This window comes from Drosophila sulfurigaster, chromosome 3 (genome assembly GCF_023558435.1).
Source record: "Drosophila sulfurigaster albostrigata strain 15112-1811.04 chromosome 3, ASM2355843v2, whole genome shotgun sequence".
Taxonomy (NCBI): Eukaryota; Metazoa; Arthropoda; class Insecta; order Diptera; family Drosophilidae; genus Drosophila; species Drosophila sulfurigaster.
The window spans coordinates 49,058,119-49,083,804 of record NC_084883.1 but is presented as its reverse complement, the minus strand read 5'-3'; the positions used below and the strand labels follow the sequence as shown (position 1 = coordinate 49,083,804).

The 25,686-nt window shown below is 42.2% G+C and overlaps 5 protein-coding genes and 2 long non-coding RNA genes across 10 annotated transcripts in view; 4 read left to right on the top strand and 3 right to left on the bottom strand.

Annotated features, from left to right (window-relative positions):
- Positions 1 to 8,664, top strand: part of LOC133840942 (uncharacterized) — a 42,506-nt gene extending 33,842 nt beyond the window's left edge. The window contains 12 exon segments of the mRNA XM_062273165.1: positions 3,143 to 3,254; positions 3,818 to 4,061; positions 4,125 to 4,310; positions 4,383 to 4,960; positions 4,962 to 5,111; positions 5,113 to 6,835; positions 6,900 to 7,018; positions 7,088 to 7,225; positions 7,289 to 7,563; positions 7,626 to 7,714; positions 7,780 to 7,944; positions 8,009 to 8,664. Of these exon segments, the coding sequence (XP_062129149.1) occupies positions 3,143 to 3,254; positions 3,818 to 4,061; positions 4,125 to 4,310; positions 4,383 to 4,960; positions 4,962 to 5,111; positions 5,113 to 6,835; positions 6,900 to 7,018; positions 7,088 to 7,225; positions 7,289 to 7,563; positions 7,626 to 7,714; positions 7,780 to 7,944; positions 8,009 to 8,196 (3,967 nt within the window). The 3' untranslated portion in view covers positions 8,197 to 8,664.
- A 75-nt stretch (positions 8,665 to 8,739) lies between these two features.
- Positions 8,740 to 11,627, bottom strand: LOC133840957 (uncharacterized). Its single transcript, XR_009894234.1, has 2 exons — positions 11,482 to 11,627; positions 8,740 to 11,350 (listed from the first exon to the last, which is right to left on the bottom strand). It is a non-coding gene; the product is annotated as an uncharacterized LOC133840957 (long non-coding RNA).
- Positions 10,792 to 11,627, top strand: LOC133840950 (uncharacterized). The gene is made up of 4 exons (XM_062273178.1): positions 10,792 to 10,890; positions 10,957 to 11,096; positions 11,146 to 11,352; positions 11,411 to 11,627. The coding sequence occupies exons 1-4, from the start codon at positions 10,862 to 10,864 to the stop codon at positions 11,536 to 11,538; spliced, it is 504 nt and encodes a 167-aa protein (XP_062129162.1). The 5' UTR covers positions 10,792 to 10,861; the 3' UTR covers positions 11,539 to 11,627.
- Positions 11,628 to 12,049: 422 nt separating this feature from the next.
- Positions 12,050 to 16,252, top strand: LOC133840934 (uncharacterized). The gene is given in 4 exon segments (XM_062273130.1): positions 12,050 to 12,338; positions 12,340 to 12,484; positions 12,549 to 12,714; positions 14,615 to 16,252. Coding segments are annotated over 3 exon segments (402 nt in total). The 5' UTR covers positions 12,050 to 12,140; the 3' UTR covers positions 12,608 to 12,714; positions 14,615 to 16,252.
- Positions 13,228 to 13,786, top strand: LOC133841867 (uncharacterized). The gene is made up of 2 exons (XM_062274649.1): positions 13,228 to 13,388; positions 13,452 to 13,786. Exons 1-2 carry the CDS (start codon positions 13,352 to 13,354, stop codon positions 13,724 to 13,726), a joined length of 312 nt encoding a protein of 103 aa, XP_062130633.1. The 5' UTR covers positions 13,228 to 13,351; the 3' UTR covers positions 13,727 to 13,786.
- Positions 15,160 to 25,656, bottom strand: LOC133840937 (uncharacterized). Of its 4 annotated transcripts, none has more exons than XR_009894226.1 (4): positions 24,659 to 24,816; positions 23,630 to 23,878; positions 18,565 to 22,799; positions 15,160 to 18,458 (listed from the first exon to the last, which is right to left on the bottom strand). It is a non-coding gene; the product is annotated as an uncharacterized LOC133840937 (long non-coding RNA). The 4 variants fall into 4 exon arrangements; XR_009894227.1 differs by having other exon boundaries at positions 15,160 to 18,835; positions 18,892 to 22,799; XR_009894225.1 differs by having other exon boundaries at positions 15,160 to 22,799.
- Positions 23,885 to 24,652, bottom strand: LOC133840933 (putative uncharacterized protein DDB_G0281733). Its single transcript, XM_062273129.1, has one exon. The coding sequence runs from the start codon at positions 24,586 to 24,588 to the stop codon at positions 24,079 to 24,081; it is 510 nt and encodes a 169-aa protein (XP_062129113.1). The 5' UTR covers positions 24,589 to 24,652; the 3' UTR covers positions 23,885 to 24,078.
- Positions 25,657 to 25,686: the final 30 nt, after the last annotated feature.

Below are 25,686 nucleotides of genomic sequence, written 5' to 3'. Positions count from 1 at the left end.
GAATAAATAAATACGTAAAGCAGATAAAGATACAAAACTTGAGATGGTCACAAAAGTTGTCTAATAACATGATCAAACAGATCTCGCATAATGCAATCAAACAAATTGTGATTGATTATACCCCAGAGTATGACACAAAAAAACAACAACACATAAAAGAAAGCCTTTTGAGGCTAATGAGGCAATTCGCCCAAAAAAAGAGCGAAGGGGCAAAGCTAGACGAAAACACTTATTGTGAATGGAGGGAAACCATCTTCTACAACGAGATCTATTTGTAAGCTCAAATGGATGCCCGCTGTGTCTAGAAAAAAACTCATTTAAAAAGCTAAGGCGCCCAACGTGCGTAGTATAATTGTAATTATTGTGATACCAATGTCTAGACTTGTTAGCTCCATCTAAGAAACTGAAGAAGAGCTTAAGAAGTACAAAATATTAATTGTATTTTGCTATTCGTGTAAATAGAGGTCATCTGATAAGCAGCTTTGGCGCCCAACGTTGCAGGTGCAACATTAAGACACATTTTGTTGTAATTATTTGTCATGAGAAGCACAAAATGTGGCATTCAATGAAGTCTACTTCATGTAACCCCCTGCTAAGACCTGAGAGTATCTTTTTGGGAGTTTGGATCACCTGCTATGTGAACAGCTTGAAAGCAGTGTCGAACTCAACGACCTTCAACTGTGTGTTTGGGGCCACCCAAAATTGCCCAACTTAACAACTTGTTGTTGTTGCTTTTTTGGAGTGCAATTACGTAAATCGTGAGACGTGACTCGTATTCCGGTTGGCTCGGGTGCAGTTCGGGTTGCAAATGAATGCAAATGTGTAAATAATTTAACAACTAAAGTCGTCGCTTTGCTGGTATGTCTGGAATGTGTTGCACACTTGGCACGGCAATCTCAATCGACAACGACATCGACAGATACAGATACAGAGATACAATAAATATGTATATGGACAACAACAGATACAGATACAGATACAAATTATTAGCCGGCAATTGGCAGTCGCAATATGCGCACCGCATGCCAAATGAGATGTCGTTCAATACCGAGTTGAGCTACTAATAATAATAATAAAATAGCGCTCGTCTATTGGGACTCTGAAATACATAAAAAAAAAAAACCCACTACAATGGGAGCAGAGCTTTAGATGTTATTATGGGACTTTGCCTTTTGCGTTTGATAGATAAAAGATAATTGGCATGCAAAGCGAGTTCGGTATCTGGAGCAATAGACGGCGTATTTCAGATAACAATGCTCCCAAAAATAATTTTTGGGTCCATCTCCTGTTGATGCCCTTTTTGATGTGGCTTTGTGTTTAAAAGGAAGGAGGCGGGGGCTCATCTTAACGTTGTTGCCTCCCCGTCTCATTTACACTTGCACTTTCCACAATATTTTCCTTGTTTTCTTTTTCCTTTACCTTTTTTTTTTTGTTGGTTTTTTGTTGCCACATTGTTCACGGCCAATCAACTCGTGCACAAAAGAGCACGTTAAGGCTGCACAAGGAAGAGAACGAAAGCGAGAGAAAGAGAAAGAGAGAGAAAGAGTGAGCGAGAAGCCGAAGCAGCAGGAAGGAAACAAAGCAAATGAGTAGCAACACACACACACACACAAAAGCAAACAACTTTTATGCACGTATGTGTGTGTGCGTGTGTGTTTGGTTAAACGCTTGACTGGCAAATTGCCAGCAGACAACAAGGCCGAGATCTTGGCCAGAGCTAAGTCTAAGTCCTTTGTTAGTTTCCCCAAATGCAATTTATCCTTTCTTAAGTGCACACTTTCCAAACTCATCCGCTGCCTTCTTATCGAATGCAGCTCAACCGGAAGACAGCCAGACGAAGATGCATGCGATATTTCCTATGACTAAAAACAAAAGAAGCATTAAACTCTATTTAATGGCGATGGAAACCCCCACTCGAGTAGATAACACGCGCTTTTCCATATCTATTAAATATCTCAATTGGTCGCAGGTTGCGCATTTCATGCGGCAAACGCGGCGTATGCGCATTATTTGTATTATCTGCATTATCTATTCAAAAGCTACCGCAAATACCGTATGCAAATCCTACAAATTACTCAATGTTTCATTACCACCTGTGGCGCCCTTTATTTTTATTTTTGGTGGAGTGAAAGGCATTTGATCCACATGATTGAAGGTCGCCTGAACTGGCGTAACCGCTGAAATTATCTATATATATAGTAGATAGCGATAAGTGGCTGCTCGTGTGAATCGATTACCGCACCTTATCATGCAAAATTGTCATAAATTGCTACAGATAACATGATAGATTCGGACGTGGAATGAGTGTGTGTGTTTAGTCAGTCTGTGCTTTGGTGGTTTTCTTTTGTTTTTGCCCACCGATGACACATTGTAAATTGTTTTTTATTGATATTTATTTGCTTTAAACAAATTACCATAGAGGAACAAAGCGAGAGGGAGAGAGCAACAGCTACCGACGTCATGTCCGCTGGGGCAAAGCTTTTGAGAAAAGCTTTTTTCCAGCATTAAAGTGCCATTTCGAGTAACAACATTAAGCGTTAACATGTCTGTTAGATTAACATAAGGCAACTGAACACAGTTTCGTCTCAGCTCAGATAGTGAGCGCCACTTGCTCGCTGGCTCGCGCGCTCTCTCTCGCTTTGTCCCACACGTGTGTGTGAGTGTGTGTGTGATTCTTCTTTTTTGCTTCACACGGCGCTGGGGCATTGTTTTTTTGTGCTTCTGTTGCGATAGTTCCTTCTAGTGTTTACCTTCTAAATGTTGCTAATTTAATTTAAGAGCCAATGTGTGTGCATTGAGCTCTGCCAACACATCGAACGGATGCAATAAATCGACGACAACGACGTTGACGTCGCAGTGAAAAAGTAATTAAGTTAAAATGTCCAACAATTGTGTTGTCGTTGGTGAGAACGAGATCAATATGTTTGCTCACTTCAGTTGATGTTGTTTTGTGTGTGTTTGTATTTGTTGTTCGTTTGCCAACAACAGCACTTTATTGTTTAATTGCTGCGCTACAAAAGATTACTATTGAGTATTTGCACAATTGCTGACGACATAGCATTGATTTTTTTGTACACTCGTAACTGATTATTTGACCTTACACTTATTGAAACGAATGTTATGTTTTTTGGCCTCTTTGCAGATCTATGGGCATTTTGCTGCCGCCAGTGTCGCAGGTGACAAACACACGCATCAATCACACGCAACATCATCGCAATCGCAGTCTCGACAGCGCCCTGCAACGCATACCCGAGGTGAGTAATTTTGGTATTTTAGTATTTTCCTGTTTTTGTTTCTTTTTTTTGTATTTTTGTTAGTGCAACACCCTTCCGCTCCTCCCACATGGTTTGCCCTACGTTGGGCACACCTGAACTTGGAAAGTTTTGGTTGCCCTATGTGTGTGTGTGCTCAATATAATCTGTTTAATTGTATTTTTATCGCTGCTCGCATTGTTATTCACATTTTTGCACTTTTGCTATTTGTGTACATTTCTGGTTATCATCGAGAGCGACAACAATAAACAATAACAACAACACAAACACGACAAGCAGCAAACTAGTTATCTCGCTCGCACCCACACACAGTTGTGTGTTGTGAGAGCGAGCGTGAGAGCTTTTTTGCATGCCATAACAGTTGAGTTATTGCAGCAAAGCTTTTACACATGATTGCAAACTATCGAGAGAGACAGAGAAGTGGTGAGCGGGCAGTTTGTGCGTTTATTGTTTTTTGTCTTGTTTCTTTGCACTTGAATTTATTATTTTCGACATTGCTCGAATATACACAATAATATTTGTATTTCGTTTTGCGTATTGTGCAGGTGGAAATCTCGTCGCCCAATGCAGAGAACGAGCCAACATTTTGCTCACCATCATCGATACTCAGCACGAATATGTGCTCGAAGATTGTAACTACAGCGGCCAGTGTAACCGCTGCTCTCTCCACCTCCCCGCCAATGCCAGCCATCAGCAGTCAAGCTGTGACCACGAATCCAACAACAGTCGCTGCCTGCAACAAACCTGCAACTGAGACGCCTCCAGTGCACACAGCAAGTGCAGCCATAGGTAAGTTATATAGTAATTCCTTACTTAGTACTGTAAAGTTCATTTATAATATACATTCCACAGTTGATGCCTGCCCCACGTTACGTATGCGTCCCAAGTCCAGTGAATCGATGTCCTCGCGCTCCCAGGACATTGTGGGCGTCATCGGTGGCAACACAGGAGGCTGCAACAGCAGCAGCAATAGTTGCAGCAGTGCGGGAAGCAGCAAGAAACGCGAGGATTTGACTAGTCTGGGATCCGATGACTCCGGTAGGTCTAAGTTATCCAGGTTTTTCCAGTTCAACACATCTAAATTCGAAATTTTGTACTTTTTTCGGTTAGGCATCATCTGTGGCTCGGAATCGGACCAAATCTCATTGAATCGCATATGCCACTCACATGAATCGCTCGATTCGGGTGAAATGGATGCCGATGGTGATGCGGACGCCGATGGCGAAGAGGAATGCATTGATATGATGGACACCACATCGATGGATGAAGACTACAATCTAATGCAATCCGATTTGTGTTTCTATCCGCCGCCACCGCATGCTGCCAACGATTTCGATTGTCGCACTTTGCGTCCATCACGCAAACAGAAGCAACAGAAGCGCGAGCAGGCCAAACTACAACTGGAACAGCAGCAGCAGGAACAGCAGGAGGCAGAGCAACGAGATGTGGATGCACGCATGCGTTATCGAGTGATGAACATGTCACAGGCGGCCATTAACCTAGAGCTCGGCACCGCGCCAAATGAGATTGAACCTGTGCTGGATGAAGATGAACACGAGGAACAGCAGGAGGAGCAGAAGGAAGCATTGCCCGCTGCAGCACAGATGACGACAACAACGACGACGACCACACCCACAACAACACCAGTGGCAACGCCCACGCCCATTGCAACGCCCACAGAGAGCACCAAAAAACGATCAGGTGCTGTTCAAGAACTTCTTTGGCGCCACCAAGAATGCGATCTTCCGCACGGCGCAAAGCATCATCGAGAACCACGAGAAAAAGAATGCGGCCAAACAGAAAACAGGCGGCGATGATACGCCTACAACGACAGTCACGGGGGAGTGCCACGCCCACAGCGACAACGCCACAGGATCAGGTCAAGTCACCCACAGACATCTCCAAGAAGAAAGAGTTCTTCAGTCTGCTCACCTCGAACTCCAGTAAAAAGGCAGCAGCTGCTGCCGCCGCTGCATCTGCTTCAGCAGCAGCCACGCCCACAGCTGCCACAGAGCCAACAACAGAGGGAAGCAAAGGCGTTGCCGAGGAAGTGAAAATCAAGGAACGCACGCTGAATCTGCGTTTGCCAGGCGCAGAGATCGAGGATGCAACGCTGCTGAAGAGCTCGTCGATCAGTTCGCTGCACAAACATCTCCAGCCGGTGCCCGGCGTGGTCAAGTACTTCATCAGCGAGAGGGCGCCAACAGCGAATGCTCAACAGAGTGCGGAACGTGGACCCAGTGGATTGTTGCGTTTCTTCGAGTCACCCGTCTTCAATATACACTTCGCCGTGCACTATTTGTTCTACTCCAAGGAACCGGGTGTCTTGAGCTTCATTGGCAACAAGATCTTCAGCTTCCCCGATCATGTGGTCGATCTGTATATTCCCCAGTTGATAGTGATGTACATACAGATGGATGAGTTAGCGGAAGTGTTGGATCCCTATTTGACCATACGTTGTCGCAAGTCTGTGGACTTTTCGCTCAAGTGTCTGTGGCTGTTGGAGGCGTACAACTATCAACTGGACACGCTCGGCACGAGCAGTCGCAAGTCCAAGCTAGCATTGATGAAGGAGATCTTCTCGAAGCGCGAGCAAAAGCAGCAAACCAAATCGGAGTCGGCACGGGGTCCAGCTGTGGCCCTGGTGAAGAAGACGCATCATCGCTCGCAATCGGATGCCACAGTGCTGCTAACGGATTCACGCAGTCCACACACGTTGAGCATCAGCCATCGGATGTATCAGCAGCCGCCGTATACGACGCAAACGTTGCCAAGCACACCGGCCAAGCTGTGTCTCGGCGATCTGAATTCGGGGCGTGCTTTCGACAACGGTTGCACCTGCTTTGAGACGGTGCGTGGACAGGTCAATGGACTGCTCGGACAACGTACTTTGTGCAGTTGTGGAGCACCACGAACAGCCCCACAAAAGGAGTTCATGAAGGCGCTGATGAATGTGGGCAAGAATCTAACCGCGTTGCCCTCAAAGGCGGAAAAGACCTCAGCGCTTCGCATGTCGCTCAATCTGATCAATAAGAATTTGCCAGCGCGTGTTTGGTTGCCGCTCTACTCGGACATTCCGCATCATGTGGTGCGCATCACAGAGGAGAAGACTGCAGTGCTCAACTCCAAGGATAAGACGCCGTACATCATCTACGTGGAGGTCGTCGAAGTCCCCGATATCTACACCTCACCGCTGATACCCAAAATGATGCCAACACTGCGACATACAAAGAGTGAGGAGCATTTGGATGGCGGCTGTCTGCAGGCGCATCACCAAAGCTGTAGTCGCACCTCCAGCTGCAGCAGCAGTCATCATGGCTCCAGCTGTAGGCGTAAGAAGGCGGCAGAGAATGGGGCCGAAAATGGTTGTGGAGAGCCGGCAAGCCACAATGGAAATTGTGGCGGAAATCTGTTGTCGCTGGGAGGATTGCAGCTGCAGGAAGATGACGTGTGGTCACAGGAGGATGATGAGATCACCGCTCAATATTTGCATATGCGTAAGAACAGCGAACGCGATGCCATTTCCCAAATGTCGCTGGACTCGTGTGACTCCAGAGATCAAGGTGAGCAGCAGTTGAAATCGCTTTTGGAATAATAACTTATTGAATTAATAATTCTGTTTAGCAGGTCCACCAGTTGTCTTCAACATTGGCGATGTGCGTACGCGGCATTGCAACAATTTGAACTGCGAAAACACTAAGTCGTTCAGCAATGATCCCGAGGATCCCTCGGCAGCCGCGCTAAAGGTAAGCAGAAAGCATTAAAGAACAATATGAATCAATCAACTAATACGGGAATACTTTTCTATGACTTAGGAACCCTGGGATGAGAAGGAGAAACTGATACGTGAGTCATCGCCATACGGACATCTGTCCAGCTGGAGACTGCTCTCAGCCATTGTCAAGTGTGGCGACGATTTGCGTCAGGAACTGATGGCCACACAACTGCTACAGGTAATTCAAATACTATTTCACATTTTAGAGACTATTGTTAATACTTTGTTTTCTCTTCTGCAGATGTTCAAGATTATTTGGCTGGAGGAGCAGGTGGATCTGTGGGTGCGTCCATATAAAATCATTTGCCTATCGAATGACAGCGGCTTGATTGAGCCCATTTTGAACACCGTTTCGCTGCATCAAATCAAAAAGAACTCGAACAAATCGTTGCGAGATTATTTTATTGATGAATACGGCACGTCAACGGGCGAAAGTTTTCGTCGTGCTCAAAAGAACTTTGTGCAGAGCTGTGCGGCATATTGCCTGATATCCTATCTGCTGCAGGTTAAGGACAGGTAAGCATACAATACTTATTGAGCGATTACAATAGCTAACTTTTCATTACTTTTTCTCCCAGGCATAATGGCAATATACTCTTCCATTCGGATGGCCACATTATACACATAGACTTTGGCTTCATTCTGAGCATATCTCCAAAGAATTTGGGTAAGCATTAAAAGCTGAACTAAATAAAAGTTTCATTATCAATGCTGTATTACAATCTTTTCTAGGTTTTGAGCAATCACCTTTTAAGCTCACACACGAGTTTGTCGATGTTATGGGCGGCACCAGCTCTGAACATTGGCGCGAATTCAATCGCCTGCTGCTCGTCGGCATGATGTCAGCGCGCAAGCATATGGATCGCATTATCAACTTTGTAGAAATCATGCGCAGCAGTAAGTGAAGACATCACATATTTATCCACATTAATATGTATTAATGAATCATAATTCTTTGCAGATGCCCAGTTGCCATGCTTTAAGAATGGCTGTTCCGGCACCGTACAGAATCTCCGTAAACGCTTTCACATGAATTTAACTGAGCAGGAAATGGAACGCAAAGTTGAGCAGCTTGTCCAGGACTCGCTGAAGAGCCTGTCCACCAAACTGTACGATGGTTATCAATATTATACGAATGGCATATTGTGAGAACGATTTTTCATGAAAATCTAAATCGGAAACCATCGATCGTTCATCATTGTCGTCGTCATAAGCATATTATAATAATGTTCATCATCATCGAGCGTGCAACACAAAATGCCGATCTGATAAGAAACCAAAACTATGGACTGACTTTTTGTTTAAAAGAAAATTTATTATATATACATGCATACACAGATAGATATCTATAGTTATACCTATATATATCTACAATATATATATATACAATTATATATATATATATATACATGAACTATATTGTGAAATGTAGTACTTTAACAGAAATGCAGAGAAAAAGCGAAATCGCAAAACGAAAGTAATGCAAGAGAAAGTAGTATGTGGAACGAAAGAGTGTGTGTACCAAACAACAACTGTTATTGTAGCCAAAATCGTTGATTGTGCGTGTTGGCATTGTTATTATTATATATATATATATTATATTATATTTAGGCTAAAGTGTATGTTGTCTAACTTTTAAGTAAAACAAAAAAGATTGTAAATGTAATTTTGACTGTATTTTTCGTCTGTCCGTCAGTCTGTGCCGCATCCGTGTCCTGTAATCGGTCCTTGCATTGCATTTAGCAATAATCATAATCAATAATCGACAGCGACTTGTATATATTTAAGATGAAGCCTAACTACAAAAGAAAACAAAACAAAAAAAAAAACAAGAATATTTAACGATCCCTCGATCCTTATACATAGTTATACATATAGATATATACATTTGTAATTATTATAATTATTTCAATATCTTGGCACCTTTTTAATCTCTAATCAAATCGAACTGCACCAAGCTTTCCATTCATAATTGATTCATGCAACTAATTTGTAAATACAAATCAAATTTATGAAATTCCAAAACAACAATTTATCGGGTTTTATCGAAACTAAAACGAAATGAACTTAACTTACGAGAGTACTATGCAAAAAACAATATAGGCATTATTTATACATAAATTATAAATAAACATTTAATCACAATATCATTATGGATATCATCAAATGTGCCGCAAATTCAAGAATTCAGTTCTCGCATATTCGCCCCTTAAATTCTTCGCATATATGTATGTATATATTATCCTATGCCCTATGCCTATCTATATCTTTATCTCTACTAAAATATCTACGTCGAAATCTAAATCGAAAACGTGAACATTTTTTCTAACTTTATATAGTCTTAACTAAGCTACCATTACAAACAAAAAGGGATAAATCAAATTATACGCAAATGTACTAAAATTAATAGTTAGGCACTAAAAGTGTAAATTTCAAGCTTGTTCATGTGAAAAACAATATTATAATAACGTACACCCATGTACGTACATACATATGTAATAAACATTAAACATTAAATATAAATTACAGAATACAAACAACAACAACAACAAAAAAACACGCAAAATTTAGCTACAAGTATTTGAAAAATGTAGGTTGCATTTTTCTACAATTTATTTAATAAACTCGATTCAAACAACAAATACAATTAATGCAAATACAACAAATTTGAAATTCCGATATTACATACATACATTATGATAATAATAAAGAAGAAAATACCCAACAACAATACAATTTATTTGTTCTTGTTTTTTAACTATACAATTTGTATTCTTTAAAAAACCAATTTTTAGCCATAACTCAGCTAAGTCCTGCAGGATATCGCTAGGACATACTTTTTTATCATCACAGCAACTAATACTATCGATTGGCATCTATGGATTTCAAGGATTTTTGGAAAAAATACATCTGAATTTTTTTAAGGGGTAGGCATAGTAGGCATAGAAAAAATTACAAAAAGCCAGAAAATTCACCGTATCTCGGCCATTTGAAGGACGATCGGGATGTCCTTTGGCACAAGGAAAGCTCTTGGCAACAAATACTGATTGACATAATAAAAAGGACGAATGTCCTGCAAACAGCCAAGTTACAAGGACTTTTTGGTATAAAGAAAATAGCGTATATCTCGGCTGTATCCTGTCGGATCCTTGCAAGTCCTGTGTCAAACGAAGCGTTTTAGTACGGACTATTATCCTACCAAATTTGATCCCGATCGTCCTTGAGGTTCCCGAGTTATCCTGGAATTTGTGATTCACGCTTGTTTTCTTCGGCCCTGAACCAAAAAATTACAAGTGTTGCATTCCTAGATGACCCCATATTTTTTTGATGCCAATCGATAGAGTTGGTCCTTACGATCCTAGCAATATGTGTCCTTTGAGAATCCGCAAGAATATGGCCGAGATATAGCTTATTTTCGATAAAGGACGCTTGTCATTTAGTTATAGCAAGCAAAAATAAAATTCACCTTATCTCTGTCATTTTAAGGCCGATCGTGAAGTCGTTTGACACAAGGTTAAGCTTGCTCAATACAAACTGACTGGCTTACTGAAAAGTAACAATGTTCTGCCAACAGACCAGTTGAAAGGTAATTTTTATAAACCGAAACAGCGTATTTCTAGGTCGTATCCTGTCTGATTATTGCGAGTCCTGTGTCTCGAGATATATTTTTCAATATGTTATTCTTTCTTGTCTGTCGATTATGTGCTACCCGGGTAACCTAAAAGGTTGCTATGGAAAATTAATTACCAATAATAAATACACGTTTCAATAAGTTTCAGTATATAATTCTTAAACAAGTATTAGAAGCCTCAAAATGGATCCGGCTAAACTAATTGGAAAAGTGTAAATAAATTAATTTAATTAACTAATTGTCAAATGTAAACAATGATTTTATACTGTAATCTAAAGGAAGGAGATGGTGCGCATGGAACACAAATCCCGTAGCAATTATCCTGTTGTATGGACAAAAGTTGCCGAGGCTGAAACGAATAAGTTTTATCATCAGGACGAAATTGACAAACAGCTGAAGGAGAAACAAACTCTTCAAGGTAAAGTATGGTAAATGGGTAAAACATTTAATTTAATTGATGATTTCAGATGTCTGTCCTTATGAGCATGATGGCAAGGGCGATGCTCACTTTATTTCACCACAAATGCACAAGAATCTTATGGAGATTTGCCGCTGTGGTCGACCACGACGTGGCATCCACATGGGTAAATGTTTGCAACGTGCAATCAATCCACACTTGCAACAGAAACCCGGAGAAACCGAGGCAGCTTTTGTTGTGCCACGCACTTCGAACTGTAAGTTGGAGCAGTGATATATTATGGAAGTATTATACATATATCTTTTCATCGTTAGCTACTATAGGTTTGCGCAGCGCTGCCTACAAGAAGTTGGAGCAGTCAATGCAGTACGTTTCCCCCACTTACTCTATGCCGGGTCCTCGCGTCACCGCCGCACCTTATAATGTCATAATTATAGGCTAAGAATATTAAAGTTCAGCAGACTGAAGTAAAAGTTTATACAGCAATGAGTAACACATCGAGCTGAGTCGACATAAAGTCAACCAAATATTTATATAATTGCAAATCTTATTTCTTAATTGTGAATCCATTTACTTGAAACTTAATCTACATTTGTCTTTTGATATTGAATTGAATTACTAAAATAATACATATATGTATGCATATATGCAACAACTTAGGGAAAGATTCTGTTTCTACTTTACTGCAGAAAACTTTCCTTGAAACTTGCTTATTAAAATATTATATAACTATGCGTGGGAGACTTTCCCGGCTGCTTTACTTTGCTTGAACTAATTATATTTGAATCTTGAAAACAAAACGGTTGTGGCTTTTGGGGATGTCCCCAGTTATGGGTTATCGCATTCGATTGTAAACAAACTTGACTCGGAACTGGATTTACCAGAAATTAATCGCTAAAAAACCAGTCTCATGAGATATATATATGTCTATATGTGTATTAGACTTATTAACTATGCACTAACATGGTCAACATGGGGCTTGGCTTAGTGCGAGCGCAACCTCCAAGCTAGTCAGTTGATCCACAACCATCCAAGCATCTAAACATGCATAACTCTCTAAGATTATTGCTCTTAACAGTCTGTGTCGTTATCACAAATGCACAGATAGACGGTCGAGATTTTCTAATCTTTGCACACACCACAGATGCACCTCCGACAGCACCGTCAACAACCGCACGATCCACCGGTGACTTTGTGCTTGTTAACAATTTGCCGGTAGTGGGTACGATGGCACCTTTTTGTGACCGCTGCTTCGGCACCTACGCCTCAGTTCTTGGACTGTTTTGGCCGGTGTCCGACAACGCCCGAATATAATCCCATCTGTGGCAGCGACCGGCAATTGTATCTCAACGAGCAGAAGTTCAATTGTGCGCGCTTCTGTGGTCGAGGTGAGCTTCAGTTTGATATCCGCATTGCATATACCATAAAATGACTCAATCTTCACATTCACAGATGTACAAATTGTGCGACGGGGCAGTTGTCAAGGTCTGTTTCCCATGCAGCGCGGCTGAAGCCAGATGAATCATGTACATATCTTTAGACAACACATATATTTAGTATCAGGTGTAATAATATCAACTGTAAAACAAGTATGACAACTGTTTTATTTCTGAACGTGGTAGGTAAAAGGAACAAGAGCGTAATACTCACGTAGTAGGGTATGTAACAGACTGAAGTAGGCGACTGTTGTTCCATAAAAATATTATTATTATTCCACATCAACTGTTTAATTGGCTAAAGTTCATCGTGGGCTCATTCTAATATTATAAATATTATTGCTACCAAATTTTCCGGAAATTCGCTAAAAAAAAATAAGCTGACTGTGAAATATAATCGCAAAATGTTAAGGGACTATTCAAACTTGGTCCTTATCTTAATACTGAAAAACATGAAACATTTTTAAAACTTTGCTATTTTTGAGGTGAATAAAAAGTCTAGTCTCTAAAGGACTTACAGTTTTTAAGTCATCTACCTCCGGTGTACTTCATAGTCGAGCAGACTTGCGGGCGTCTTCACATTGTTGTCAACAGCTTAGTCAAAACAAACAGTTTCCCGACACAATGTTGTTCCCGATAAGGCAACTTTCTACAGTACATTGTGCTATATAAAGAATTAGAAGACTCAGTTGTTGTCTCATGTTCTGATAAGCAGCGCACTTGACGTGGACCAGAGAAGCACTATTTCGTTTTTAGTCAGTTCCTTTTCGTCTTTCACATCGTTCGCACCACACACGGAATATATTACCAACCTCCGTTATGTTGTTGAAACCTTATCAGCTGGCCATAGCCATAGGTTAAAGCTTACGTTATCAATATTTGCTGTGCTTTCCACCTGACATATTTGCATCGCTTATAGCTCTTTTCTTGGCCTGCTTCAGTCCCGAAATAAGTTGCTTTGCTCGGAACTTTGGTCGTCCGAATGCAACGTACTATGCGCCGGCCCAGACTTATCCGGGACATAACTATACCAGGCCCAACATTGGCTTCCAGCAGCATTATCCAGCTCAGCCCGCTTACAATTCGGGACCGAATCCCATCTACGGCAATCGTCCTGGAAATTATTCGCTTCATGGTGGATATCGTCCCCGCAACAACACCAACATTTTCGCAAGACTTTTTAAATTCTGGTAGAAGCTGAAATATCCTACAATCTGAAATTAAAATCATCTTCAAATTTGTCCAAAATAACAAGTGAAGAATGAGTTCATTTAAAAAAAAACATTTATTCAGCAGATAATCCGCAAGTGATCACGAGATTATCTTGATCATAGTATTAAATGGCTTGCTTTCCAGGAACGTAGCGCATATATATAGATGTGATATATATGTAGAGTAAATGCAGAAAGCTCCATTTATATGGGTTGATAAGTCAAGGGTGCGAAGACGGCGACTTCGAACAAATCTGATTTTGAATCTACATAGATGCCCGATGTCCGCAATACACAATATAGAATTTGCAGCATTAGCCGTCTGTTGCTTTGTAGGAGGAATACCGACGATGATCAAAGAAATGAAGAACACAAAAACCCGATGATGCTCCCGCGCCGCAGCCGTCAAGTGAATTCCAACGCCACAGTCGTTGTCTCTGCTTCTTGTAGATCGATCACCAGCGAAAACGACACCCAGACGAGAGTACATTAAAATGTCATAGGAGATGAACCGCCTTGCACAAGCACTCAACTGGACTGGAGTTGGTAGTAGTTCTTTCTGGTAGTACTCTCCTGGTAGTGCTCTCTCTCTCTCTCCTCTTTCTGTGTGGGATGAACCATCAAAGAATTAGAAGACTCAGTTGTTGTCTCATTTTCCGATAAGCAAAGCATTTGATGTGGAAGACGGAAGCACTATTTTGATTTTAGTCAGTTCCTTTTCGTCTTTCGCATCGTTCGCACCGCACACGGGAAATAATACCAACCTCCGTTATGTTGTTGAAACCTTATCAGCTGGCCATAGCCATAGGTTAAAGCTTACGTTATCAATTTTTTCTGTGCTTTCCACCTGACATATTTGCATCGCTTACAGTTTTTTTCTTGACCTGCTTCAGTCCCGAAGTAAGTTCCCGTCGTATCATTCCTTCGTATCGTCGAAATGCAACGCACTATAGCAACCCTCATGCAGCTGGATGGAACTATACCAGCCACAACATTAGTTACCAGAACCACCATCTAGCTAAGCCCGCTTACAATTCGGGACCGAATCTCATCTACGGCAATAATACTGGAAATTATTCGCTTCATGGGGGCTATCGTCCCCACAACAACACTAGCTTCCCAACATTCTATCCAGTTAAGTACGATTACATGCCGAATCCCATCCACGGCAATCACACTGGAAATTATTCGCTTCATGGGGGCGACCATCCCCACAACAACATTAGCTTCCCAACATACTATCCAGCTAATCCAGCGAATCCCATCCACGGCAATCATACTGGAAATTATTCGCTTCCCCACAACAGCACCAACATTTTTGCCAGACTTTTCAAGCTCTGGTAGAAGCTAAACTATCCTACAATCTGAAATTAAAATCATCTTAAAATTCGCCGAAAATAACAAGTCAAGGTTGAGTTCATTTTTTCAAAAAACATTTATTCAGCAGATAATCCGCAAGTGATCACGGGATTATCTTGATCATCGTATTAAATGGCTTGCTTTCCGGTATTCCAGGAACATATCGCATATATATTATATATATAGCGTATATAGATTTTATATATAGAGTAAATGCAGAAATGATGATTGGCTCCATTTATGGGGGTTGTTAAGTCAAGGGTGCGGTGGAGAATTGTCAATGTTAATTATATATATATACTGGGAGACGGCGATTACGAACAAATCTGATTTTGAATCTACATAGATGCCAGATGTCCGCAATACACGGTATTTTAGAATGTATATCAGGGTATATCAGCTTTGAACGTATGATTATTATTATAGCATTTGCAGCATTAGCTTCTTGCCGTCTGTTGCTTTGTAGGAGGAATACCGACGATGATCAAAGAAATGAAGCAAACAAAAACCCGATGAGGCTCCCGCGCCGCAGTCCGGTAAAATCCCACGCCGCCGTCAGAAACTCCCACGCCGCAGTCCGAGTGCTCCCGCGCCGCCGTCAGGAAATATCCCACGCAGCCGTCAAGTGAATTCCCACGCCGCAGTCAAGTGTGCTCCCTCGCCGCTGTCCCAAAAGAGTATTTCCCACGCCGCAGTCATCCATCCGCTAGATCTCCCTCGCCGTCAGTCCCATCAGCCCGGTCCGGTCCGCTCCAGTCCACAGGGGTTTAAGGTTTTCCCTCGCCGCAGTCGATTCGGTATCCCACGTTGCCGATGCCTATAGAGTAGAAGCGTTGTCCCTAGCGCCCTCGCCTAACCGAAGCCCTAATACAAATCCCACGTTGCGCAACATGCGAATCCCTCGCTGCCGTCTCATCTCCATGGTTATGGTATTGCATCCAGCGCCGCCGTCCACTCTTAGTGGTGTCCCACGCTGCCGTCAATTCGAGGTATCCCACGCTGCCGTCCATACTTGGTTATCCCACGCTGCCGTCAAAGCGAAAATGCGTTACCGAAAAATGTTGCGACAAAACTTGCGACAATAAGCGAGATCCTTCAAGAAAATTCCCATTCATTCAATCCTAAGCGCCACTCAGAAACGGAAGATGAACACGTTCAACGAAAATCCTAAATCCTATCGAAGAAGAGCTGCCCACCAACTGCAGGGGAGGAATACGAGAGTATGTGTGGTGTGTTGTCAATGCGAAGTTGCAAGCGATGATTTGAGTTTTGGAAGTTTGGTCGGTCTGCAGTTGTCCTCTGCTCGTGCCTCACGAGTCAGCCTCACTCAAGTCCAGATGTCAAAATAGAGAACGAAAAACAATCGCATTTCGCGTATTACGTATACGCACTGCATATTGTGTGTCCTAGGCCCAGCGAAACAAGTAGTGGTAGTCGTGGTGGTTGAGAGAGTTGAAGAGTGCTTATTGTGCGTGCATGTCGATGAGAATAATGATGGTTGGTCATAGTTGGTTGCTCTTGAATATGTTAGTAGTGGAAGTTGTTGCGCCCTGGATCTCGCTTGATCCGTATCCGAATTCGAGAAAGCTGCTCAACCATATGAAGTAGATGAAGACGTTACAAGGATGTGACGATGCTATATAAAGCAAGCGAAGTGTTCTCTTCTTCCAGCTCAGTTCAGTTTAATTTGCAGTTTTGGTGGCACAGCTTCGTTTTGTTAAGTGAAGCGTCGAAAAACCATTTCGAAAGGGATGAAGATGATCTCTCAGCAGATTCCACAGCATCACACACATACTCGGAAGAATATGGACCATTTTGAATATCAACGAGGAATTCAAGTGCTGCGACATCAGACGAAGTCGAAGAACACCCAAGAGAGCTCGAGATGATTCATGATGGCAATTCTCCATCTGAAGTAGTAGAGTGGAAGGGAGCGCAGGGCGCATCCATCCCCATTGAACGGATGCCCGCCTTTACACTGCTTGCCTCTGCTGCCTGTAGATCGATCACCAGCTAGGAGCGTCGAAAACGACACCCAGATGAGAGTACGACATCAAAATGTCATACGAGATGGCCCGCCTTTCACAAGCACTCGACTGGACTGGAGTTGGTAGTAGAGTAGTAGTGCCATTCAATTCCCTCGCTTTCGCTCGCCCTCTCGCCTCTTTCTGTATGGGATGAACCATCATCCAAAAGGGGGGGTCGGACTGCTCTGCCAGCTGTGTTTCGGGGTTCTTCATCTCATCATATGAATCATGTACATGTCACAGTTTTAACAATAACTAATTATACAATCTCAAATGTTTTACAATAGTACTTAGATGGGAGGACAATGGTTTTGGGGTAAGGGATGAACTGGCTCGCACATTTACAAAAATTTGTTAAATCGAAGAACAACATCGTGCTGTTCGTACATTCACAAAGACATTATACAATAAGTGGCACCACATGGGCCAGAAGTCTAGATTTTGTGGAGCCAGATTACAATAGATACAAATTGCTGTAAAATACAATAGTTAAAAAAAAAAGAAAAAAACAAAAAAATAGAAAAGAAAGTAGAAGAGTAGTATATGTAGAATGTAGCGCGTGTCTCATGGATTCCCTTTGAGAACAACTTGGGCGACGACGTGTTGAATGAGGGGCACAGACGATGATCTCAACTAGATCGATCGATCGACAACTGTCTCTCTGTCACGCACACCATTGCGTTTACTGTCTGGCTCTGCATCTAGGCTGCAAGGGGAAGAGGAGGAAGAAAAGCGTACATACACCAACAACAACAACACGGAAGAACGACGGTGGATTTACGACGTTGGAGAGCAACTTGTTGTCGCGGGGCCGGAAATGCCTCCGCTCTCTGCTGGGGCTTGGATTCCCTGTCTGCCACCTGCCTGCTGCTGACGCTGCATCTGCTGTATATCGTATTGGGTTCCCTTTACGATTTTTTGATATGTGATTTACGACACTTTTAGGACTGGGGATGCCACTGCCAGGAGCATAAAGTCGCTCAACTGGCCCACTGTCTCTCTCTCGCTCGCTCTCGATCTCACTCTCTCTTACTCTCTGTCTCGGTAGTAGTGTGTGTGTTTTGGCGCTGCTGCAGTACCACCTCGCAATTGATTCCCTATTGCGGTATGTTGAACGTTGCACCAGGAGTTAAGCGCTCAACTGGCAATGGCGAAGCGTAGCGTAGCATACAAACACCACAGCAATGGAAGGCGCTGGGAGGAGCTAGCTAGCCTCTTAAATCGTCATCGAACACTAATCGCATTTGATTCCCTTTGCGATGGATTTCTGTTAATCGCGTCTCGAGCTCGCTATAGAGAGGAGAGGGGATTCGGATTGTTTTTGCTAAGCTATAAAGGATGGAAGTGAGAGGAGGAGGAATTTACACAAATGATTGAAAAGATTACAACCCGTTGTAAAAAAAACACCACCAGCGCTGATTAGAACTCCGCTAACCTCTTTGTGCTTTCTGTCTTTCTGCTCTGCCTGCGTGGCTGGCTGCTCCGTTTTGCCGCCTCTGCCTGCTGCTCGGAATTGCGTTTGGATTTGTCTTGTCTTCTGCTGCTTCTGGCTGACTTCTTGTCTCTGAGTCTTCTTCTTCAATGGATGCTTGAACACTAATCGCATTTGGTTCCCTTTTGCGATAAACGACGGAGGCACGAGCTTTCTTGGAACAGATCTAGCTAGCGTGCTAACGCCATATACATGGATATATAGGCTACATAAGCTAGATACTAGTGTGATGTTGTGTGTGGTACATAAAACGAGGCAAATCATACATACAAATTACATACACGCATCTCACACACAGCAGACAGACAACGCAGTGGAAGGGTGTGCTTGCTCGCTCTCCTCTCCATCATCTCTTCTCTAGGCAAGTAGTAGACTGACGACTGAAGACACACTGTCGAAGACGACGACGACGACGACGATGATGACGACGACGCTTGGATGCCCGTAGCGTACTTGCAGGCAGCTGCCCGGTAACAACGACAACACATCAGCTCGCCTCTGACAGCGAGTGCTGGTGATTGTGTGGTGTGGCGGGTCTCGGTCCAAACGCATTTGTTTCCCTTTAGCGCGGACCGAGCGCATATATTTTATATGCGGTGCAATGCATTACGTGGCTTTCAATTGGCAGCAGTTGGCCTGGTATGGCCGTAGTGGATCGCCTGGTATGGCGTTGATTGGCTGGAATTGCCAGCATTTGGTTGGCCCCTGGATAGGTCCTGGCCATATAAACGTCTCTCCCCTCTTTGTGGAGTATCGCTTTGCCTGCAGCAGCTGAGCTGGACCGCTAAGCCTGGCTTGGATTGGAGGATTAGCGACTTGGAGCAGTGCGCTGTAGTCGATCGAGCTGTGGTCGACGAGTGTTTGCAGCTTGCAGCAGCTAACGTTTTTGCTCTGTAATGTAAAAACGTTAAGTGTTTTTTGTACACTGTGACGAGTAGATCTACTTAGGATCTGTGGAATTCGTATGACGCTTTGACGCAGTCTGTTAACGTTGAGTTGCAATGGTTGTTGTTGTTGTGGTGATAGTGGTGTTCGCCCCCTATAAAGTGGATGGACTTGATGTCTCGTTCTTGATTCCCTTTAACGATTTATGTGTGGCTCAGAGCGAAAGAAAGCTAAGTGGAGGCCTCATCTCCACTTTCTTCTCCGCTGCTAAACGGTCGAGAGATAATGCTGCAAAAAGGCGCAAGTGCAAAGTGCATAGTTATGTGGCTAACAATTGTCTCACGCGAATCCAGAGGCTGAGATAGCAGCAGCTGAACAGCTGTGTGCCGGATGCGATCTCGACAATCATCAATTGGGTCAGCGTCTCATGCTCTTTTTGTTTTCTCTGCAAAACAGGTTTAAGCAATTCAAATGGAATTCATTGCCTGACCTTAACAAGTTTCGACACAAAGTTCGGTTTCGGTATTCGATTCGAGTGTTGTTGTGGTGTTTATATTGCTTTCAAGTTGGCATTTGATTCCCATTGCCTCAAGAAATTTTGCTACATGTACACGGGGCGGATTGATTCAATTGTTTGATTGATTATGTGTGTGGCGAACATCTCCTGCACTGCAATAGAATTGAATATCCTTTGGAAAAGAAGCTGCTGGGAAGGGGTTAGCAAAGAAATAAGAAGCGAGTAGAAAACGTTTTCCTCTTTTTCCCATTTGCGACGGGTCTTGATATCTCTTCTCAGTCTTTCGAAGACGCTTTTAGCTCTTTAGCCCTACTTGCAGATATGCGCAGGCACATTCAACTGCGGTCATATATATTCGCTACAAGATACGAAGAAAGAAAAACACACAAAACGATTCTTTGGCTCAAAAGAATAATTGCGTAATAATTTACATGAAATTGTTTCGGGGCCCATTCATAGATAGACGGCGCTTCCTCTCTTTTTCTCGCTGCCTAATTTCTCTTTTCGGGGATTTATCAATTCGATTTCATTTTCCCAATATGCGCAGGTACCGTTCAACTGCGTCATATTGCTATAAAAATACGAAGAAAAAAAAACAAACAATTTTGTTCTTTGGCAAAGCGAATAAATTACGCTGATTGTTGTCTCCATAAGAATAGGATTTCATCTTCAGAAAATATTGCCCATCTATATCCTTGCTGGTTTCACACATCGATAGATGTCTAGTTTAGTTATTTGTATCTGTATCGTTTTCGTTATCTACAACAAAATAGAATATCCAAATTGAGGAGTAGAAATATGTAAAAATTTACGTTCTCCAGGTATTTGTATTGTCGCTATCTGAATAGTTCATGTTCATGGTAGTAGTTGTCATGGATTTAGCCCATTTCGGAATTCATTATTCGTAAGGCTCTAGCAACGTGCTAAAAGAGAATATGAGAAACAAAAGCGGCATTTTGTTCGAGTTAAGAGTATGAGAAAACGATTTACGCTTTTGCCAGAGTTTGTAGTTGAAAGTGTCAGGTCTGCCTCTTGTACTGCGCAAATATTTGCAAGGACTTATACTGGCTGGCTGGCTGACATCGGTTCTCTTTCTCTAGACCCCTTCTCTCATCATCTTTCTCACAATTTGCTTGCGGATGCACGCAGGCACCGTTCAACTGCGTCGCATCGCTAAAAAAAATTAAAAACGAAAAATTGTCGTTGTCCTAAACTACATAGGGGTTTTACGTGCTGATTGAGTTCAGTTCAGTTTCAGATTTCTGGGTTAACGTAGAACCACTCTCTGTCTGTCATCTTCCGAATGTTATTGCCGATTATTAGCCTTCCAAGATGATGCTCACAGGCACTGTTCAACTGTGACACATCGCTACAAAAAGATTGGAGGAGGAAGCCCTTACATTTGGGCTGTACTTAACGATAGGGATGAGATTATAAAGAATATTTCAAACTTCTTCCTCTGAGTACTCTCAGTGATCCCATGTTATTGCCTAGACCTCTTTGATCGTCAGATCGTCAGTCAATTTCTTAGTTCACAAGATATGCGTGCAGGAACCGCTCAACTGCAATCGCATCGCTAAAAGACATAGGTTTTGTTTTTGTTTGATAGAGAAGATAAAGAATAGCAGCAGGTGTGAAGAGTCCATTCGCACTTCTTGCTGCACTGCTTGGTCGCAACTGTCTCTGCAATTCAAGTGTTAATTAACGAGCAAAATCCCATTAGGCTTACGTGCCAAAAACCAGTGTAGAGTAAAGTAAAACGAATTCAAGTAGAGCGAGTGGGGCCGCAATACGATGACAAAGACGAAGGTTGATGATGACGACAACGACGACGATGATGAAAAACTACTGCGTAGTTGTGAGTGAAAAATTCCGTTGCGTCACAGGCACATTCAACTGTGACGTTGTTGTTGCTACTGCTGTTTCGTTGTATGTCTCCTCCTTTTGAATGCTGTAAATCTATTTGAAAAAGCAATTTGTTGTTGCGTTCGCAGCTGATATACGAATACCGTGTGTGTTGAATGCAGAAATATCGTGTGTGGATGGTGGGTGGTTGGTTGAAGGTTGGCGTCAGAGCAACTGCTAAGCGCGCTGTATGTAGAGTAGTAGGTGGTGATAGTTGTGGTGGTGGTGGTGGTAGTTGATTGGTTGGTTGCTTGCTAGTAGTAGTAGGCAAATAAAGCTCACACGCACGCACACACACACACACATTTTTGCTGCTGTTGAGCTAAAGCTGCTGCTGCTGCTGCCGCTGCGCGCAATTCCCCGCCTTGTCCCCATTTATGATTGTTCAGTATCGTGTCAGGCTCTGGCATCTGGCATTTTCGATTTTGTGCAAAGGAGACTCGGTGGTGTTTTGCTGCTGCGCGCTGCTGCTGCTGCTGCCGCTCTGCTCGCTGCTAAGCTGCGCGTCGCTGCTTCGGCGCGGCGGCGAACTGTGTAGGAAACTTGCGCTGCCTTTGCCGTTGCCTTTGGTGGTTTCGGCTGTGATTGGCTGTGGTTGCGAATGTAGATAGAAGACGGACAGACGTGAAGACTCACTCAGTGTGTGTTTGTTTGTTGTTATACAAAACAAAAAATCTTGAAAAAGATTGTTGATGATTTCGCTTGGCTATCGATAGCACTGCATTGCACATCGGCAATTTCGAATGTTTCGAATTCGATAGGCGATGTTGATGAAGATGTTGCTTGCTCTGTGGTTGTTGTTTTTGTTGTTTGTCAAGAGTTGTTCCGTTCCTCCTCATCGTTGCCATTAACGTATCGAGGAGCAGGAAAACTGTAAAACAAAATCAGTTATAGACGAATAATGTATACGACAAAAGAGGCAAAGGAAATATGAATGTAAATGTAGTAGAGAGTAAGTATACGAGTACAAGATAGTAAATAAAATAAAGTCAACAGTGATTGGATTTCCAAATTACATACGATTTACGTTTTATTTTTAATGTTACATTACAATTATCAGTTCCGTTGGGGCTTGCTATAGTTTTTGTTCTATATTTACACAATTTTCTCTTTTTCTTTATGGCTACGAGAGTTATTATTCTTGCTCTGCTCGAGTGTCTATTTGGATTCAATGTGAATCATCTAAAAATTGTTTTTTCCGTTATTCTTCTTCTTCAATAGCTAAAATATCTCATACAAACAACAAACGCAGCACTCACACCGACGAAAATAGAAAATAGCGGACCAGCTCATTCCAAGGTTTGCTCATGCATACGAACGAACGAACGAGAAAAGAAAACAAAGGCACGTACACATATGCATATATACACACACTTGCAATCAGACGTGTGATTGTGTGCATGTGGCTGTTGCGCTGAGCAACAACTTTTGCGAGTATACACAAAAACATAGCAGACATACGCACATTATCAGACACGAGCATGCATGCGCATGTACATATAAACATAACAAGATGGCGTCGTTTTGATGTACGTGCCTTTGTTGTTGGACTGCACTAACTACCCTGGTCGTTGTAATTCATGCGATTGTGAAAATGATTTCTTTTCTTCGCTTTGTATGAAATAATTTGACTACTTAAAAAAAGCACAGAAACTAACTAGTTGTGTTATAAAACTAATTAATAAAGATAAAATTACAAACCGAGTGTGATCCCGGACCAAAAGGCTTCATGCTGATGAGCGGTTGGATTGATTGATTCGACGTTGATTGAGCAGCAGTCGCCAGCCATAAATGACTCACCGCACTGCTCTCTCGTCAGGTTCACATCAAGAAGGCCATTTGCTTTTGCACGTCCTCCTCATGATCATCATCATCTCACACTCTTCTCACAGCCTTCATATTCATTTCATTACAATCTATGTTTAACAGCTTTGCACACGTGTTTTGCGACTGCAAATGAGAAATTTTTCTTCGTAATAAAACTAATTTAACAAAATGAACAAATGATATGAAAAAAAAGTAGGAAACAGATTATATATGCATGTATAGCTGTTTTGCTTTGTTTGACAGTTGAAGCTTGAACACACGATGTTCCTCTCGCTTTTTCTCAAATATTCAAATGTGTCACACATATGATTGTCTCTCTCTAGCTAACTATGTACTGCGATGGCGCAGTGATGTTGGTTATTGTTGTTGGTGATGAAATTATTGCTGCTGCCATTGTTGTTGGTTTTGTTATTGCTGCTGCCGTTGTTGTTGTTGTTGCTGCTGCTCAAACTGCTCAAAAAACTGTCGAGGCCACTGAGCTCGCTGCTCCATAGGTTATTTTCAATATTGCGACGTTCGAATTCAGCTCTTTCAGTCTCCGCCGCAGCTGTTTCATATTTTTCGTTGGCGTCGCTGGCACAATGCGTTTTTCCATGTGGAACAAATTTCGTTTGAATGTCGAGCCAACGACTGAAACGTTCCTGTTGTTTCCTGCGCAGTTCATGCTCGGCATTGAATAATGCCGTTGACAATATGGCGTTGACCCGAAGGCTGCCTGAGCCTCGCATTTTGCGACGCATTTGCACACGTTTCATGCGAAAATTGCGCACCCAATACGTTAAAGTTTTGGGCTGCTCAATACCTTCATACTCATCATCATAAAAGGCCACCATGATGATTTTGTATTTGATTTTGTAAAAATAACTTTCTTTTCGGTATACACACAGAAACACACACACACACCTTTGCTGCTGCTTGAGTGGTTGACCAACGTGCTGCTTCTCTTATTTCACACTATCTGGGTTATGTAACTTTCCAGAAATACTAAGAACTTCTGACTTGATTCACACGTCCGAACAGCACGAATTTCCGATGAGAAATGATGGAACAAGCGAGAATGGCACTGTATTTATAGCTGCGCAGGCAGCAGCCAAACAACGCGTAGCAACGATTGCAAATGTCTCCCTACGTTTGTCCCGATATTTAACAGCTGCATCCGTTAGGGGTTGCAGAAACCAGTTCAGAACATTCTAGACTTTAGGTAAGATATATCCTTTTCAAGGGTTTGTCCATTGTTACCTGTTCACACATGTATAACCATGGGAAAATTTCACCCCATAAATATAATTTAGTGAAGCATAATGGCTGCCATTTGTTAGTACCTGCCAACTTGTCGCAAGAAATGAACGGAATTGAAACGCAATAGAGTGGCGGCGCGTCGATAAAACAAAGCAAAACTAAACGCTAAAGACGTGTTTGTAGCTAAACAAACGAACAATTAACTTTATATGGTTTATAAACACAATTTTGACGGTGTAATATTGACCGTTCTTACCAGTTTATCAATTATTTCAATTGCTTGACTCTTCAGCCAGCTAGTGTACCAACTTGTTTTACAAATGCTAGCGATAACGAAATAGTGTTGTCGCCTTCTTTGAATAGCTAGCGTGCTATCGATAATAACTGAAGCGATACTTATTTTCCCGCAACTTTTCAAAAGAGCATTACTATGTAGCAGTCGTTAAACTAATATTATTAGAATGAGTGGGCGTAATATGTGGGTACAATTACATATTTTGTTATGTGCATATTTGTGAGAATTGTCTGATACATATTTGCAATTGTATTTAATTATCATTGCAATGTTGCAGAATTGTTCAATAATAATGTAATGATCGCTAGCACTCAAATATGTGTATATGTATGATCATTACCATATATATTGTGAGTATTTCGGGAGCAAACACTTGAACTCAAGAAATCTTCCTCCA